Source organism: Balearica regulorum, chromosome 13 (genome assembly GCF_011004875.1).
Source record: "Balearica regulorum gibbericeps isolate bBalReg1 chromosome 13, bBalReg1.pri, whole genome shotgun sequence".
Lineage (NCBI taxonomy): Eukaryota > Metazoa > Chordata > Aves > Gruiformes > Gruidae > Balearica > Balearica regulorum.
This window is the reverse complement of record NC_046196.1, coordinates 23,241,256-23,258,724: the sequence shown is the minus strand read 5'-3', so window position 1 is coordinate 23,258,724 and position 17,469 is coordinate 23,241,256. Positions and strand designations below refer to the sequence as shown.

The 17,469-nt window shown below is 53.1% G+C and overlaps 1 protein-coding gene across 2 annotated transcripts; it reads left to right on the top strand.

Annotated features, from left to right (window-relative positions):
• Positions 1–11,336: 11,336 nt before the first annotated feature.
• LOC142603772 (uncharacterized) lies at positions 11,337–16,754 on the top strand. Of its 2 annotated transcripts, XM_075766065.1 has the most exons (8): positions 11,337–11,458; positions 12,675–12,746; positions 12,953–13,024; positions 13,116–13,217; positions 14,091–14,198; positions 14,759–14,821; positions 15,510–15,654; positions 16,610–16,754. In XM_075766065.1, exons 1-8 carry the CDS (start codon positions 11,350–11,352, stop codon positions 16,629–16,631), a joined length of 693 nt encoding a protein of 230 aa, XP_075622180.1. In that variant the 5' UTR covers positions 11,337–11,349; the 3' UTR covers positions 16,632–16,754. The 2 variants fall into 2 exon arrangements, with proteins under 2 accessions (XP_075622180.1, XP_075622181.1); XM_075766066.1 differs by lacking the exon at positions 12,953–13,024.
• Positions 16,755–17,469: the final 715 nt, after the last annotated feature.

Sequence of the window (17,469 nt, the reverse complement as noted above, 5' to 3'; positions counted from 1 at the left end):
GGGAGGTCTGCCATCAGCCCGCTCTCCTTCCCCTTGGGGTCCTGCAAGGGAGAGGCCGCCACCCCCCAGAAGGGGTCAGCATCCCCCAACATTGCCACCGCCAGATGGTCCTCAGGGCAGTCGCCATCCTCCCCGTCCTCCAAGAAGTTGGGGACATCGTTGAAGGAGGCAGCGCTGGCAGGGCTGTCGGGGCCACCGAGGAGGATATTTTCGCCGTCCACCAGCGTGACGGCCACCACTTGCTCCTTCCTGCAGCCGCCCTCTGCCCTATAGTCCAAGAGGTGGGGGAGCTTGTTGAGGGATGTGGTCAAGTTGGGGACATCGGGGCCATAGGGGAAGGTGCTCTCGCCATCCCCCGGCCCCACCACCACGAGCCATGCGAGCATCTGGTTGACAGTGGTGTCGTGTGCCTGCTCAGGAAAGGCCTGGGCAAAGGCAGCTGGCCCCTGCTCGGGCAGATCGGTGGGCTTCCCTGGGGCTGCCGGGGTAGTCACTGCTGCTGGAAAAGCAAACAAACTCAACCAAACCCCGGGGCGATGCAAGCTTTCCTCGGCTTGGCTGCCTACCTGGGCCTCTGCCGCCCCCCCAAAACTCACCTTTGGGCTTCATGGTGGTGCTGCCGGTCGACAGAGCCGGGGCGGGCTGGTGGGGGCTGGCAGCGGGGTTGCTGTTCTTGATGGTTGCCCCGTCCTTGTTGGAGGCCTCCGACGGCTTCTGGGTTTTGCCGGGCAGGGTGCGGAGCACAGGGGGGCCATGCACCTGATGCTGAGCCGGGGGTGGCAGGGTGGGAGGGGTCCGGGGCGGGCAGGGACGTGGAGCACGCAGGAGCCCATGGAATAGAGGGGCTGCCCCTGGAGCAGGGCCCACGGCCCCAGCCCCATCGGCTGGTGGGGCAGCAGCATCCCCGTCACCAGCTGCTGTCCCCAGCCGTAGGCAGGGGGAGGGGGAGCTGCACCGCACAGGGGATCTGCACCCCAGAAGGGAGCTGCACCCCGTGGGGGATCTGCACCCCAGAAGGGAGCTGCACCCCAGGGGAGAGCTGCACCTCACATGGGAGCTGCACCCCACGGGAAAGCTGCACCCCAGAAGGGAGCTGCACCCCAGGGGGGTGCTGGACCCCAGGGGGGTGCTTGACCCCAGAAGGGAGCTGCACCCCAGAAGGGAGGTGCACCCCAGGGGGGAGCTGCACCTCATAGGGCGGTGAAGGTCACACCGGGCACCTCCAATGCCATGGGCAGCCGGAGAGGGAACCTCTCTGTTGGGGGAAGAGAAGAGGGGTGATGGGGTGAGAGCCGGGGCAGAGGCAGGTGGGGGGTTACCTGGAGTGGGGCAGGAGCACCAGGAGGAGCGGGAGCCTGCTGCTGTACCTGCCATGGCAGTTGGCCAGTGTGGGGTTTGTTTGGGGCAAACGGTGTTCTAGGGGTTCCGTCCCCACGGCGATCATTCCGCCAGCACCTGCTTCAGCCAGCCTTGCCATGGTTTGATTTTTCATACCACAACAACTTCCCATCTCAATGATTTCCCATCCTGCTGATGATTTCCTGTCCTGAATGATGGTTTCCCATCCCCACCACGGTTTCCCATCGCCACGATGATTTCTCAGCCCCGTGATGGTTTCCTATGCGAACGGTCTCCCATCGCCAGGATTTCCCATCCCAAGCACAGTTTTTGGTGGGGGGAGGTGAACTTCCTGACCAAGGGGAAGGGATGGTGCTGGGACCATTGGCCCGTGGATGCTGATGCGCGTGTGCTGTCCCATCCCAGCCCGGAGGTGGGGATGGCGGGAGTTGGGGCGCTTTGGGGTTGTTTTTGTCCTCCCCCTCTCCGCCCCGGGGAGCACAAATGCTGCTTCCAACTGTGGTGGAACCGGTGCCGGTAGCGGTACCGTGCGGCCATGGTGGGGAGCCATCACCAAAAGTTGGCAACTGGGCCGTGCCGACCGAGGAGAGAAGCTGGAATGCAAAGTATAGCATTCCAAGAGGAATTCTTGCGTTTGTGCGCATGAGGTGTCCCATTCAAACTGGGGCATCCCAAATGCCATTTCAGACATGGTTCTTACACCTTTCAGGCACTGAGGCCCAACGCGACTTGACCAATCGCTGCTTAACACGCACACGCACAGACACGCACAGACAGAGACACACGCACACAGAGACAGAGGCTGCTGTTTTGCAAAGCAACTCGAATTCTGTGGTGTCGTCACCCACCCGCTTCTTTCTCGATGCAGACGTCCCTGGAGTCAGTCTTGCTGCAGTTCCCTATCCCTGACGCCAGAGAAGGGGAGGGTTCACCAAGGTGTCGAAGGGGCTGGGATGCTGGCGTGATCTGGTAGTCCTGGGGTACCCTTTCTTCTTCAGGGTGGGGGGCTGTCCTTCTCCTTGCAAGGACCTGGGGCCCTTCATTCATGCTGACTGAACCGTGTCTGTGCAGTCTGCATTGTCAACTAGATAGATCTTATACAAGTTCTTTCAGTTTTATACTATAAAGACAAATTGGTACAAGAGTTAGGGAATGCGTGTTTCCTACCAGTGCCTCCTTTCCTTTTAACTGTCAAGGGCACACGATACTACTCTTCTTTTAGTCTGAAGTCGAGTGCATAAGGTAATAGACAATGTAAACACAGCCATATATTTACAAACGAAAACAAGAGTGAATACATTAACCCAAATCCTTTCAGTTCACAGTCCTCTATGTAAGTCTGTGGGCCAAGAGGTTAGCCATCCAAATAGATTGATGGGAGATCCCTGCCTTTCTTCATGTAATATTTCGAAATGAGTCTTTATCTTGTTTCTCTCGGTTTCATTTTTCTGGTCTTGATTTACATAAAAACCCCCGCAGCCGTGATTCAATAATGCACATATTCTGTCCTGTACTTCTACAAGGTCGTCTAGGGCTAATGAATTCTATATTACCACTTGTTATAATAATTTGATTTCTTCCTGTAGAGCTGTCCTACTATCTGTGCTTTCGTTAATGGATTTTTCTAATTCTCTTGAGACATTTGAACTAGTAACGGTACTGGTTAACTAGTTAACTGTTACTAGTAACTGTACTGGTGAACTAGTAACCTAACCTGTAGTGGTGCTTGGGGTTATTCCTCACTAGGTGCAGGACCCTACCCTTGCCCTTATTGCATTTCATTGGAGCCCTCTCCGCCCAACTCTCTAGCCTGTCTGGATCTCACAGAATGGCAGCACAGCCTTCTGGTGTATCAGCCACTCCTCCCACTTTAGTATCGTCAGCAAGCTTGTTGAACTCCATCCAGGAAGAAATCTGCAGCGTGATGGCTTATTAGAATAGGTTTGATGTGATGGATTCTGGAGAATGTCCCTCCCCTGCGCAGTGGATGTGGCCTGTAGTAAGGTTTTGGAAGAATTTGTGGAGGAATACCAAATGCCTTTAGGTCTAGGAACAGATCTATGCAACATTCCAGGCATAAGACTCCCCTGTTCATCTGTGTGGTCCTGAGATCTCAATTGTCCATTTCCATCTATTCTGTTAATTTTAAGGCTCTGTTGGCGTTTCCAGTTCCCAGCCCCGACAGAGGGAGCAAACCTGACCATAGGTTTGCTCTCCCAGCGTACCCAGGGGTCTCTTTTCAGAGTTGCGACAAACCCTTCTTGGCGGAAGGGCGGTATCCTTCCTTTCTTCAGTGAAGGCTCGTCATGTCGATTCCAGTCCATGTACTACTGAGAACTCTGTGGGACAGACACCCGGGAGAGGTGGTTTCTGGTAGAGGATGGGCTTTTAGTGCCTGTCCAACCGTCAGGCTAATTTGCCTCTGCTGCTGTAGTTTTGACTGCGGCTATGGCCGAATTATGGAATGAATATGTGTAGTCCATATTCCACCACACGCTTACAAGCAAGGCTACCATATTAAACCCTAGGCTTCCAAATCACTCTTAACAGGAAAAACAGACAGACACAAATAGCAAAAATAACTGTCCCTTGGATATAGGGGACAGCACAGAAATCAGAAGGGTTTCCTGTCTCCGGAAGCCCCCAAGGCATTTAAAGATCTAAACCAAGCACTCGTGGAAGCTCCCTCGTTAGCCCTGCCAGACTACAAGAAGCCTTTTATGTTATATTTACCTGAACAAAAAGGAATAGCCGGTTGGCCCAGAAATGTCTGCAAGCCATTGGTTATTATTACTCGGCAGAACTAGCCCTTGTAATTCAAGGCAGGATTTCATGCACTAGGGCTGTGTCAGCAGCAGCTGTGGTGATTGAGAAAGCCAGAAGGATGTCCTGGGGCACCTCCTAATGCCATTGGTTCATTCCTTAGCTTTTAGTCCCCCTCTCTAGAGTTCAAGCAACTGCGGATGTGCCACAGTTGGGAAGTGCATTGGTCATTGGCTTCTTTGACTGAACGTCCCATAAATGCAACAAGATACACTCAAACCCCCTGAGATGTCCCTTTCCTTCACTGGCCCTGGGGCGTGGGCGGCCAAGCGCCACACGGCAGAGCCCACTGCATCTCCCGCAGGCTCTTGCCCTGGCTGGCTGCTGACAGGAGGGGGCACTGGGTGGTGGCAGCATGGGGGGTGACAGGACACCAGGTGATGATAGGTTGAGGGACACCAGTGGCACGGGGCAGTGACAGGCACGGGGCTGATGGCCTGTGACGTTGTCACCAAAACCCGGGAATAAACCTCATAACACCAATGTAGTGTTAAAAGGCAGGCATTCTTTATTGCAGCGCTGGATGCACGGGGGATAGCTCCACCCAACGTGCACGCCAGGTGATCGCCAACACACAGGTTATATAGAATCAAAATAGACCTCTTCATTATTTTTCCAAGAAAAGGCAGTCCTATGATAATCATTTCTTAGAATTGATTTACATAGTCTCCTCCCCATCACGCATGCTCAGTGATTTGAGTCGGTGGTCCTCAAGGGGTCTCTGGTGGTCGTCAGTGGTCTTGCACCCATGTCCGCTGGGTGACCCTCTTGTTGCGGGCATGCGCAGTATCCTTGCTGTGGGTGCACCTGTCCATAACAACTTACTTCATAACTTACTTCATTATGTTTTTCTTCGGCAATGGGGATTCATAACCCCAACATATAGATTCTCCAGTAGGGAGCTTAACTTCTTGTTGACCATTTGCACAAGACCCTCCCACTCTCCAGGTTATTACCTGTTTTGCCTCTCTGTCCGCCAGCTCATTTCCTCTTTCCAACTCCGAGTTCACTTTCTGGTGCGCCTTAATGTGCATGATTGCCATTTTCTCAGGGAGTTGGACTGCCTCCAACAGCTTCAGGATCTCCTCTGCATGCTTGATGTTTTTGCCTTGTGAGTTCAATAATCCCCTCTCCTTCCAGATTGCTCCATGCACATGTACGACTCTAAAGGCATATTTTGAGTCTGTACAGATATTTACAGCTTTGCCTTGGGCCAATTCCAAGGCGTGGGTCAGAGCAATTATTTCTGCCTTCTGTGCAGAGGTATTCATGGGCAAAGGCCCTGACTCTGTTACTTCCTGGCTGGTGGTAATGGCATATCCGGCATGTCTTTTACCGCTTAGGACATAGCTGCTTCCATCCGTGAACCAGTTTTCCGTGTTTTCCATAGGACTGTCTCTCAGGTCCGAGCGGCTTGAATATGTTGCCTCGATGGTCTCCAGACAGTCATGATGCACTGGTTCTCCTGTGTTTCCACTGAGGAAAGAGGCTGGATGGACAATGTTAGTGACTACAATCTCCACATCATCTTGTTCTACCATTATAGCCTGATATTTCAAGAATCTTTGTGGGGAAAGCCAGTGTCCACCTTTCGCTTCCAGTACTGCAGATATTATATGGGACACTAACACAGTCATTTTCTGGCCCAGGGTGAATTTTCGGGCTTCTTGGATGTTTAGTACTACAGCTGCAACCGCTTGCAAGCATCCAGGCCAGCCCTTTGCAGTTGCATCCAATTGTTTGGAAAAGTAGGCAACTGCTCGTCGATACGGGCCCAGATCCTAGGGCAATCCCCTGCTTCTCGTGGGAAAAAAGGAAAAAATGGTTTATTCACATCTGGGAGTCCTAAGGCTGGGGCCGACATCAGGGCCTTCTTTAGCAGCTCAAAGGCCTGTATGGTCTCTTTGTTCCATTTAAGGGGTTTCTGCTCAGTGGTTGTTAGTGCGTACAGGGGTTTAACAAGCAGTCCATAATTATAGATCCATAGTCGGCACCACCCAGTCATCCCCAGGAAAGTTCGTAACTCTTTCACTGTTTGTGGTCTCGGGGTTTGGCATATTGTTTCTTTTCGGGCCTGTCCCAAAGTCCTTTGTCCAGCACTAATTTCATAGCCCAGATAAATCACTTTGCGCTGCATTACTTGGGCCTTTTTCTTGGATACCCGGTATCCCTGGAGCCCCAAAAAATTTAACAGACTCACCGTCCAGGTCATACAAGTGTCCTTTGTCTTGGTGGCAATCAGGATGTCATCCACATATTGGAACAGTTTCCCTTCCTCAGGCGGGGCTGCCCAAGACTCAAGATCTTTTGCGAGTTGATTATCAAATATAGTAGGGCTGTTTTTGAACCCTTGTGGTAACACCGTCCAAGTAAGCTGAGTTTTACGACCACTTTTAGGATTTTCCCATTCGAATGCAAATATTTTCTGGCTGGCTTTATGGAGAGGGAGGCAAAAGAAGGCATCCTTCAGGTCTAAAACGGTAAACCAGGTTAGTTCAGGTGTCAATACAGTCAGCAAAGTGTATGGATTCATTACTACTGGGTAGAGGTCTTCAGTTATCTTATTTACAGCCCGTAAGTCCTGAACTACCCGGTATGATCCGTCGGGCTTACGGACGGGTAATATGGGAGTGTTAAAGTCGGACTCACATTCCTTTAGTAATCCTAGTTGTAGAAAATTTTCTATCACTGGCCGGATTCCTTCCTTGTCCTCCTTCCTCAGGGGATATTGTTTAATTCTTACCGGCTGCCTTCCCTCTTTGAGCCTGACCTCAACAGGTGGGGCATTCTTTGCTCTTCTGGGTACATCAGTGGCCCATACCCCAGGGTATACCTGGTTTGTGATCTCCTCCCTGATTTTTCCTTCTATGGGAACACTAGCTAGTGATAAACTCATTATTTGGATATACTGTTGATCATTTACCTCCAGAGTAATTTCTCCCTTTTCGAATTTAATTATTGCACCCAATTGCTCCAATAAATCTCTTCCCAAGAGCGCCTTCGGGGAGTTGGGCATATACAGAAATCTGTGAATGCCCCATTGTTTTCCCAGTTTATATCTCAGAGGCTCACAAAAATATGCCTTTTCACTTTGGCCAGTCGCCCCTTTTAATATGATATAGTCATTTCCCAGGGGCATCAAAGCTTGGTTTAAAACCAAATACGTCGCCCCTGTTTCGATCAGAAATTCTATCTTCTTTTGTTCTTTCCCTAGTTTCATTATAACCAGTGGATCCGCTAGGGTAGATTCCCCAGGTCCCCGTCAGTCGTCCTTCACATGGGCCACTATCCCTCTTTTCTGATTGCTTCGTCCCTTCCCCTTATTTTCCTGCCTTTCTGGACACTTATTTTTCCAGTGACCAAATCTCTTGCATAACGCACATTGATCCCTGTCTAATCGAGGCGGTCCTGGTCTGGGTTTTCTTTCCTCCTCCTCCCTGACGACCGCCACCACCCTTCTTTGTCCCCGTTTGTAATCTTCCTCTCTATTGCTGAACACTCTCCATGCCTCATCCAACAATATTTCCAGGTTCCTGCCCTCTGTGGGACGTAGCTTTTGGAGCTTTCGCCTAATACCCCCTGTAGACTGGCCCAAAAATAAAGAAACTAGTTGTTGTATTCCTACCTCTGACCCAGGGTCCAACGGTGTATTATGGCGCATTACGTCCCTCAGTCGATCCAGGAATTCGGATGGTGACTCGGAAGGCCCTTGCTTAATTGCATATAGTGCTGACCAATTTATGGTCTGGGGAATGGCTCTTTCCATTCCTTTTGAAATCCATCCCTGATATGCCCGCAATTTCTTCATATGGGCGGACCTATTCGCATCCCACTTTGGGTCTTGAAGGGGGAGGTATTCTTTAACGTCTCCTCCCGTAACTTTATAATGGTCCTCAGCCAAATCCCCTGCAGTTTTTAAAATCAATTGTTTTTCCGTCTCGGTCATACATTCTAACAATAATTGTATGTCATTCCAATCAGGGTTGTGTTGCTTTACGATAAACTGAAAATGTTTGGTCATACTCACCGGATCGTTCCTGTAATCCTTAGCAAATCTTTTCCATGCCTCTAAATCGATTGTGGAAAAAGGTACCTTAATCAGCATTGTCCCACCATCAGGTCCTACTGCTTCCCGGAGAGGTGCCTGCAGGACCGTCAGGGTGGGCTTCTGCCTAGTACGGGAGGATACAGAGCTAATCGGGGGAGTGGAGGTTCCATCCGAGTCCACATCCTGCTCCTGCGATCGAGGGGGAGGCTTAAACAAATCAGTTAGATCTTGTTCTAGTGCCTGGCGGTTTTTGTTTACGTTTGTACATCTTTGTCCAATACTACATGCCGAGCAGCACCGCTTCAGCTTGCCTTTAAGTTCCTTGTTACTTTCTCGTTCAAGGGCAAGTACCATAGGGTCCTGTGGTGGCACCATCCCACAGTTCCTTTGCCACTCCGGATGATTTCGGAGGGTGAAAAACATATCTGCATATGACACTTCATCCCATTTTCCTTCCCTTCTTAAAAACAACATGAATTGCAAGATAGTGTTATAATCAATTGACCCATTCAATGGCCATTTGGCTCCATCTTCTAGTTTGTACAGCGGCCACCACTGATTACAGTACTTAATAAGGGTCTTCCTGCTCTCTGTGCCTCCAGTCCCAGCAATTTCCTTCCAGTGAGCGAGTACACAGCCTAGGGGACTCTTTCTTAGAATGTGTCCCTGGGTATTGCCCATCCTAATAATTTCTTTTTCCTTTTTCCCAAACTCTTTCCTGCTACCTTCTCTATCCCGTTTTAATTTCCACGCAAACCTCCTCTTACAAATCCCCACGGTTCTCTTTCAATCCTTTTTCCCAGACGTCCCCAAATTTCTGGGATTAGGTCTTTTCTTTTTACACGCAAACTTTACTGGTTTGGATTCTTGATAAGCCCTTTCCCAATCACAAAGCTGGGGATTTTGGGAAAGCACTTAGGACATTCAGCTTTCCGCCTTCTAGATAAGCGATATCACTTTTTCTTACAAGATGCACATTTCAACCGGACCCAAGCCGAATGCAAATTTTCACGTAATTTGTTAGTAAGCCCACACACAAAACAAGGAATCACCCCTACGTGTCCATCAATATGGGACAATCCAATCTAGGGCTACTGTCTGCTCTACACTCTTCTTAATAAAAGTCGCTCCTCTACCCCCTCCTTATCCAGTTCCCTCCTTCGTTTAAATACTCCCAAGGTTCGAGCCCAAACCACCGAAGGCGTGACTCTCTCCGTCCTGCCACTTTGATGATCAGCCAGGCCTCCGATACTTAGGAGATTGACTAAACACCGCAGCAGCCCAACTTACATATATCAAAAACATTTACAGATCTTACAAACGTTTCATACGCTTTGTCCGTCTCTGGCCGTGTTCCTCGCGGAATCACGGAACCGCAAATCAGGACTCCCACTCGCTTCACAGCGGTGCTGTGTCTCAAACACACACACACACTCGTGCTTTTAACATAAAATACCCGGGCGTTTCATAGATAAATCATACAGTTCACGCTCTAGTTGTTATCCCTTCAGCAGCTGCACACTTTGAGGCTCGCTTACCCTTCTCCTGCTTCTTATACAGTCATTAGCAGGTCCGTCCTGGCTCCCGATGCCGGGATGCAGCGATAACCTCGGATTCACTCGATCTACTCCCAAGATCGCTAGCGGCCGCTCTATCGGTCAGCGAATCCCCCCTTTCCTTAGGGTACCCTCCTCCCATACGGGGACTATGCTGTACGCCAGACGTCTCTGCGCGATTTACCAGCGGCCCTGGCCAAGCGTGGGCGTCCCCAATGACTTACTGGCCCCCTTGTTAAACATACCGTTTATCGGCAGCTTCAGGAGGTTGTTGTCTACTCCTGCGGTGAGCGGCTGAGAGTGGAGGCTCCTCCGAGGAAAGTACTCGGGGCCGGCCTAGGGGCGTCCGCTCCACAGTCGATCCCGCAGCCGAGCAGAGTTCCTCCTGGCTGGCTCGCCAAAATGACGTGCGGAAAATCGGACTCCACAACTGGGAAAGTTGTAAAGTAGGTATGTTTATTCAGCGCTGGGCAGCACGGGGGTCATCCCACCAAAATCGTGCACGCTACGTCGCTACTTTGTTTTAGTTTTATACAGTGTAGTGATTATATGTTCATAAGATTACATAACATGCCTATACATATTCATGACCTGTCCCGGCTTCGTATTAAAATTAGTCTCAAGGAGTTATTTCCATAACTCCTCCTCCCAGCACTTGCGCAGTATCTCCTGGTGGTGGTCGTGGGGGGTCCTAAAGATGAAGGCTGATGGCTCTTCTTCATCACCGCAAGTAACCTCTTGTCCTTGCGCAGACTCAGTTACTCCTTGATTCTTGTCCAAACTGCAAGGTTGGTTTCAGCCAATCTCTTGAGAGAGACTTTTAGTTGTTATCGGGAGTCATCCTTGACAAGGTCCATGGAGCTTCTTGCTTCGCTTGATTTGTGTAAGCCCTCACACACAAATTCCGTTCGTTTAACCCCTTCGTGCTATACAATCGCAAGCTAGCCAGTAGAAACGAAATTCACAGTTCCCAGTTCCCCGTCTCATCAGGAGTAGCCTGGGTGGTCAGTTTTGGTGCGCTGTGACTCAGCTGGCAGCACAGCTGCTCCTCACACCCTGCCCCTCAGTCTCTGGGGCAGCGTGCCGCCGCGGTGCTCCCACGCCAGGGCAGCTCCCAAGAGAAACCCCACGGTGCAGGCCAGCCTGGGTGCAGCCCCTCAGCACCTGCCTGCACCAGGGAAGACGGAACCGGCATTTGAGCGAGCTGCTCCTGGCCATGCTGGCCGCCCCAGTGCTGTGGAGAGCTGGCCATGATGTGACACCCAGGACAGGGCCACGAGGTGAGGGGCCTCCACTGCACAGGCCCTGGCCAGGGGGGGCAGGATGGGGCAGGCTCAGTGTCCCTCCCCTCCGGGAGCCCCACCCTCCCGATGTGAAATGTGGGGGTGGGGTGGGGACGCCGGGCTGTGAGGTCATAGAGCCCCGCTGTGCCATGCCGTGCCATGCCGTGATATATAGTGCTGTGCTGTGGGCACACCCCAGCAGTGCCAGCGGCAGCAGCAGCAGCGGCAGCAGCAGCGGCATTGGCAGCTGCGCCATTGGCACAGCAGCATCATCATCATCATGGTTCAGGCGCGGGGGGCCGTGGCCCCCGCCTGCCTCTTCATCCTCCTCCTGGTGGCCCTGCAAGCCCAGGGCGTCGGGGCTGCTCCATGGCGAGCGCGGGAATTAGGTAGGCGGGCAGGCGAGGGCCAGCACCCAGCCCTGGCAGCGTGGTGCTGGCACCCACTGCCCCTTGGTTGGGCTGACAGCGGGGCTGGGGTCGTGGTGGGGCAGGGCTGGGAGAGCAGTGGGGCCAGGCTGGGCTGGGTGAGCCGTGGCCAGCTCCACAGGTAAGAGGAGGCAGATGCCCTGTGGGGAGGCGCAGGGGTCGCGGCTGCTGTGGGGGCATTTTCCAGGTGAAGGCTGGAGCCGGGAGCGGTGAGGAACCATCCCTAGAGCTGGCCGTGTGCCACCCTGCCCTGGGGCAGCCTTCCCCCGGCCTGTGTGCCAGGGCCGGAGCGGCACCGCAGGGGCCAGGCAATAGCCCATGGGAGCGCTTCTCGAACCCCTGGGCTTGTCACAGCCGTGCCCAGGGCCGTGGCTCTGCCGCTCCCTGGCTGGGTCCCAGCTTTCAGCCTCAGAGACGTCTGTCCTCAGGAGATGTCTGCTGGGGAAAACAGCAGCATTCCAGCTCTAGCCCGCCAGCGTTCTCCTTGGGCAAACCCAGGGCCCCATGGGACACCCAGCCCCAGCCCACAGCCCCGGGGAGTAGATGGGGCAGCGCTGGTGCAGCCTCTCCCTGGCCAGCGGGCTCTTCTCCACGAGACATGTGAACGATCATTTTTGCCACCAGTGCTTTCATGTGGGCTTCTGTTGTGCACAGAAGAGATCTCCCAGTAAGGGGCTGTATGTTTGTCCATCCGGTCCTTGAGGGCTGTTACACATGGCCTGGAAACACTCGCATGAGTGAGCACTTCGCTTTTAATATTCTGTTCCTATGAAATTTAACTTAATATTTTCTTGGTGGATGCTCAGACATGCAGAAGAGCAGAGAGGGAATGGGTCAGGCTCAGTGATGCACCCCAGGGAGCTCTGCCTTGCAAAGTGTTCTAGTGTTCTTTCCCAGCCTTTCCAGTGCCTGCTGCAAAGCCAGCGGGCTTGTTGGGGTTGAGTTTAGAGCTGTGGTGAGCTCCAGGGAGTCCTTTCTCTTGACAGCCCCGTGCATGGTTTGTTTCAGACCGGCATGGTCCAGGCACCCAGTAACTGTCTGCACAATGCTACTGAGTGGAAGGGAGAGACGAGCGACACGGAGCAATCCTGCGTTTCAACTGCATTCACTGCCGTTCAGATCTGAAGAAGTATATTTAAAGATTTCATGGGAGCTTCTCTGTTTGGTTTGTTTACAGACGTGGCTGGAGGCGATGGACATCCAGCTTCCCAGCTGGGTTCCAGGGCTGATGCGCAGGGCGATCTCATGGGTACGTCACGGCTTTTTACTTCCTTTGAGAGCTGCCAGCTCAAAGCCCAAATGTGAGTGAGGCATCTCTTGCAGCAGGTGTGAGAATATAGACCTGCATCGTGTGTGCCCTGTCGCTACGTGATCTCTTTATATGTTGTGCTATTCAGTTATGACGGTGTATATCACAGTGTATGATGGAAACTTCTCGTGGGTGTTTGGTTGTAGATGTGGGTAGAGGGAGAGCTCTTCCAGCTCCTCGGCTGGATCCTGCACTGGAGCTCACCTGGCATCCCAGGGGTGAGTAGTCAGTCTTGACCGACTTCACAGACTAACCACTCCTTTTCAGTATTTTAGTCGTGGGAAATTTAACTTTATGCTTTCCATTAAGGTCCTCAAAGAGCAAAGTATAAAGCTGAAACAGGACAACCTTCCCGGCAGTCATCAGAAGACCTAAAAGAAATCCTGAAGGAATTGGACAAAGCAGCACATGGTAGGTATCTATCACTCTGAACCAGAAGATGTGGGCAGCTGAGGTTTTAGATGTATGTACGGACAAGCAGGATGCGCAGGCAGCTTGGGGTCGCTGAGACTGGCAGACTTTGCCTGGGCTGCAGGCATGCCCTGGCCAGGATTGGAGCAGCCCCGCTGGAACAGCCTGCTCCAGCCCCGTTGTTCCCCTTGAGGTGTGAGGTCTGTTGGTGACACCTCAGGGTCAGGGACAGGTGGAAGCTGGACACCCAGCTTGAGGCCGCACACCTAACTTGAAGGCAGCTAAAGCGAAGGGCTGTTCATTCAGTCTTGGGTGGGTTAGCTGTCTGTTTCTAGTTGTGTTTCAGATAATTTGGTTGTGGTTTTCCTCTTGTTTTGGAGGACTGTGGGCTCTTCACTGCCACTTGTGAAAGTGCCCAGAATATGGTTGCAAGAGCTTGCAGTTCAGTCCACCACACGTGTCTGTCACCCTGAACGTGTGATGGAGTTGGCATGATGGGAAGTGCTGCTCAGAAGGGCTCTTTCCCCAGCTGAACTGGCTACAGCATCTTCCTGTCCTCTCTGAAGGAAGTAATTTACCATCGTTTTGCAGTTTGCCAAAAATGCACTAAGTGGAATGCAAACAAGACGATCACATGCAATCCCCTAGTCTCTCAGCAGGTCAGGATTTGCTGTCTACTGGTAAACTGGAAAGTGCCTAGTGCTTAATTTTTTCTCCATGAATGACTCGTCGTTTGAACCAGCACCACCAAATGCCCAGGCTTTGTTTCTAAGTGTTATTAATGTATTTGGAGAAGTATTGCCTCCTGAAGATACCCTGTTCCTGACGAGGAACGGTTTCATCTAATGAAACTGACCCACTTTCTTTCTAAAGAGCTGGACCGTGAGACTGTGGAGAAGGAGGCGCTTCAGGAAGGAGGTAGCCAGGCAGTGCCAGTCTCTGATGAAAAAAAGGGGGCAATTCAATCAACAGGCGTGCCAGGTAATTGCTGTCCTTTGGTCAGCCAGTGTCATAAATCAAAATCACTGTGTGCCTGCAGGCACGTGCCCTGGTGTCCGCTACTGCACATCGTGTCAGCAGCCAAACTATTAGTCCAGAGCGAGTGCTCTGAAAGAAGCTGGGAGTGGCTCTCTGCGGATGACTGTCCTCTCTGGGGTGTGGAGGTTATTGCCATCAGTGTGCCAGACAGAGACACTCGTAACCCTCTGTGGATGCAGCGAGATGCTCACCGCTCACCACACCCAGTTCACAGGAGTTTCAGAACTTTGCTATTTTGGGAACGACGCCACCTGAACCATGCTCAGCAGATGATGGGAAATAGGACTCTTAATGGAATGTGCCTCCCGCAATACCTGCATCCCAGAGCTTGCCGTGAGTCGTCCTAGGCACCACAGAGCCGGGGGGGCTTCCTCCTGTGAGCTGAGGTCCAAAGGGATGCACTGACAGATCGGGCACGGCCTTAGAGGGGAACCTGCACCATCCTCCGGCATCCACTGTGCCTGAGCCACGCTGAGGCTTTACCTTTCTCTGACTCTTGGCAGCGCTGTCCAACCCTGGGGAAGCCCACCATGCCAGCATCTATGGATTTTTTCAAACGAATACAGGTACTGAGCAGTCTGGCAGGGGGCCATAAGTGGGAGCAAGTCCTGGAAACTGGGGGCATGCAGGCGGTGCCCATGCTGGAGAAAAGGCAGAGGGAGAGTGTGGTTCAGGTGTCTTCCCCAGGGGGCCTGACTCCATCCCCTCAGGGGGTGGGTGCTGGGCTGGGGAGGGAGAGCTGGGGGTGGCACTCCCTGACGCAGGGATGGTTTTGGTCGGTCTGTCTCAAAGGGGCAATTGGTCAAACAGCCGCGCTCCCCCACGGGCTCTCCATCTGGCCTCATGAGTTCTGTTCAGTGGGACAACTTGTCCCAAAGGGTCAGAGGGAGCCTCCGGGCAGCAGCACTAGCACGCCTCGGAGAGCGAAGGTGGGCGAGCGCAAAAGAAAGTGTGTGCAAATGTGAAGGCTCACCAAGAAGGGGCAGCAAAGCCGTGACACTGGGAAAACTGGATTACGGCCACCCCAGAGCGTAAGCAAAGCTGAGAGGAGAAAGAGAGGCTCCAGTGTGCATTGATTTGCAACAGCTTTGGGAGTTTCCTTTGCTTCTGCTGAAACCAAGGAAACATTGCAGCCCCAGGATGTCCACTGGGATCCTAAGAGAGTGAGAAAGAACATTTCCTGGCAACATCGGGCCTCCTGTGAGATTGCCAGGGGTGTGCAGGACACGCTAACGTACAGAATGGTTCCTCCAGGTGTGGATGGCAAGAGAAACGCAAATGCTATGGATCCCGATGATTTCCAGAAGTACTGCATAGAAGGCGCCGTGGCATTCCTGGGCTCCATGCTGCTTGGGATGGTATTGTGTTGTGGCATCTATGTGTGGAGCAAGAGAAGACGGTGAGTTGCTGGGGGGAGAGGGGGGCTGCCAAACTTCTGTATTAGATGGCTGCTATTAGCCATGAAGCATTTGGAGACAGGGTATTCTGGAGTGCCGCGTTAGTTACTGGCCAAACTCTACTGAGATTTCTGGTGTAAGATGCTTGAACTGGCCTCTCAATACATGCGCACTCTTTTCAGAAACCCCTTCTTACTGTTGCAAGTGTTAAAGTGACCCTGCCTCAACAAGAGCAGACCAGTGACAGAGGTAGGCAGAGCAAGGTCAGGAAGAAGAACAACAAGGGATGACATTGCCATAGAAAGTGAGAAGCGCAACAGTGACCTCTCCCTACCAGTGAACCTACCAGCAGAAATCCCCCTGTTAGGCGATGCCAGAAATTCCAGATGTTTGCCTCAGCCAAGGTGTCCCAGCAACTCAGACCGTGGTCAAAAGCCTTCCCAGCTACCGGCCTTGCTTTGGAGAAAGAGAGGAGTCAGGCTGTCCCAGCTGCACCCCAGCACTGCCAGTGTGCGTGTTCTCAGCACAGGCAGGGGTTTTTGTCTGTGCAGGTGTCGTATCTCTTTGGATACGTATTCCAAAGAGAGGATGGAGAGCATCTCACTGAGCCGAAGGCTGTCCCCTCATCTGGTCAGGGGAGCCGAGTGCTGCTCTCTGGCGGGCACGCTGAGAAAGGAGCTGTGCCCAGCTTTGGTCTGTTGGGGTCAGGTCTCCTTCCGGCACGTGCAGTGCAGGCAGGTCAGGACAGTCAGGGCTGAGAGGAGACGAGCCACGGGCAGGCGAGCAGAGCCCAGGCCGAGGGGTGCAGGGCGCCCCGTTTTCTGCGCAGAGCTCTCTGTGCCCACAACTCCCACATGCAGCCGAGCGCCCACACCCCACAGCACACCCAGCGCTGCCCCACACCCTCGCACCCGCCCAGCACCGCAGCAGGGCCTCAGCAGCCTCCTGTCTCCGCAGGCGCCTTGCTGCAGCTTCGTGAGCCCAGCCCAACACCAGCAGCTACCCCTCACACCTGGACAGCCGGACCACCCCCCTCAGCAACCCTGAGAGCCAGACCTGACACCAGCAGCCATCGCCTGTGCCTGGAGAAGCGGCCCACCAGCCATGGCCCCCGCCAGCCTGGACGTCCGCCCAGTCCGCCCGCCTCCACCCCGGCCTCCCTATCTGTCCAACTCAGCCAGCCGGCTGTTGCGGGACCAGCCCAGCACCCTCCAGCCCCCGGAGGAACTCAAACCAACCCCCGCCCCCCCAAGCCTGTTGCCCCAGCCCTCCTGCGAGGGCCTGAGGTGGCCCCACTGGGGTACGGGTTTGGGATGCGATGACAGACTCCCAGGGGTTGACCATTTATTTCTGAGTAATGGCATGACAATAAATACAGACCTGTAGCACAATCGTCTGCGTCGTATCGGCAGCAAACCCAGGAGTTCACCAGTTCTGGGCCAAACGGCATCTTGGGGCACACAGGGACGTGGATGCCCACGGTGTCAGCAGTCAGGGAGCTGGGCATGGGACCCGCCGACGGCCGGGGCATGGGACCAGCCTGCTAAATTCTGAGCCACAGAGGTGCCGATGGGGCTCCTTAACAGGTCATCACCCCCACCTCTGCTCCCTGTGCCAGCTCTGTCCCAGGGTGCACAAGACGGGGATATCGTGGAGGGCAATACCAGCCCCAGCCCCTGCACTGTGTGCACACCAAATATACCACGTAAGGCAAAGCCACAAATTAAACACACAAAGCTGCTGTCAAGCTATAACGGAGACATCGTCTGTTCTGGTTTTGGCTGAGCTGGAGTTAATTTTCCTCCTAGCAGCCCATA

Bases quoted from the DNA above. Each gene is read 5' to 3' on its own strand.
- LOC142603772 (XM_075766065.1), top strand. From the start codon at position 11,350: ATGGTTCAGGCGCGGGGGGCCGTGGCCCCCGCCTGCCTCTTCATCCTC. The intron at 13,025-13,115 runs GTGAGTAGTCAG...CTTTCCATTAAG, and splicing joins GCTCACCTGGCATCCCAGGG to GTCCTCAAAGAGCAAAGTAT. The intron at 14,199-14,758 runs GTAATTGCTGTC...GACTCTTGGCAG, and splicing joins TCAATCAACAGGCGTGCCAG to CGCTGTCCAACCCTGGGGAA.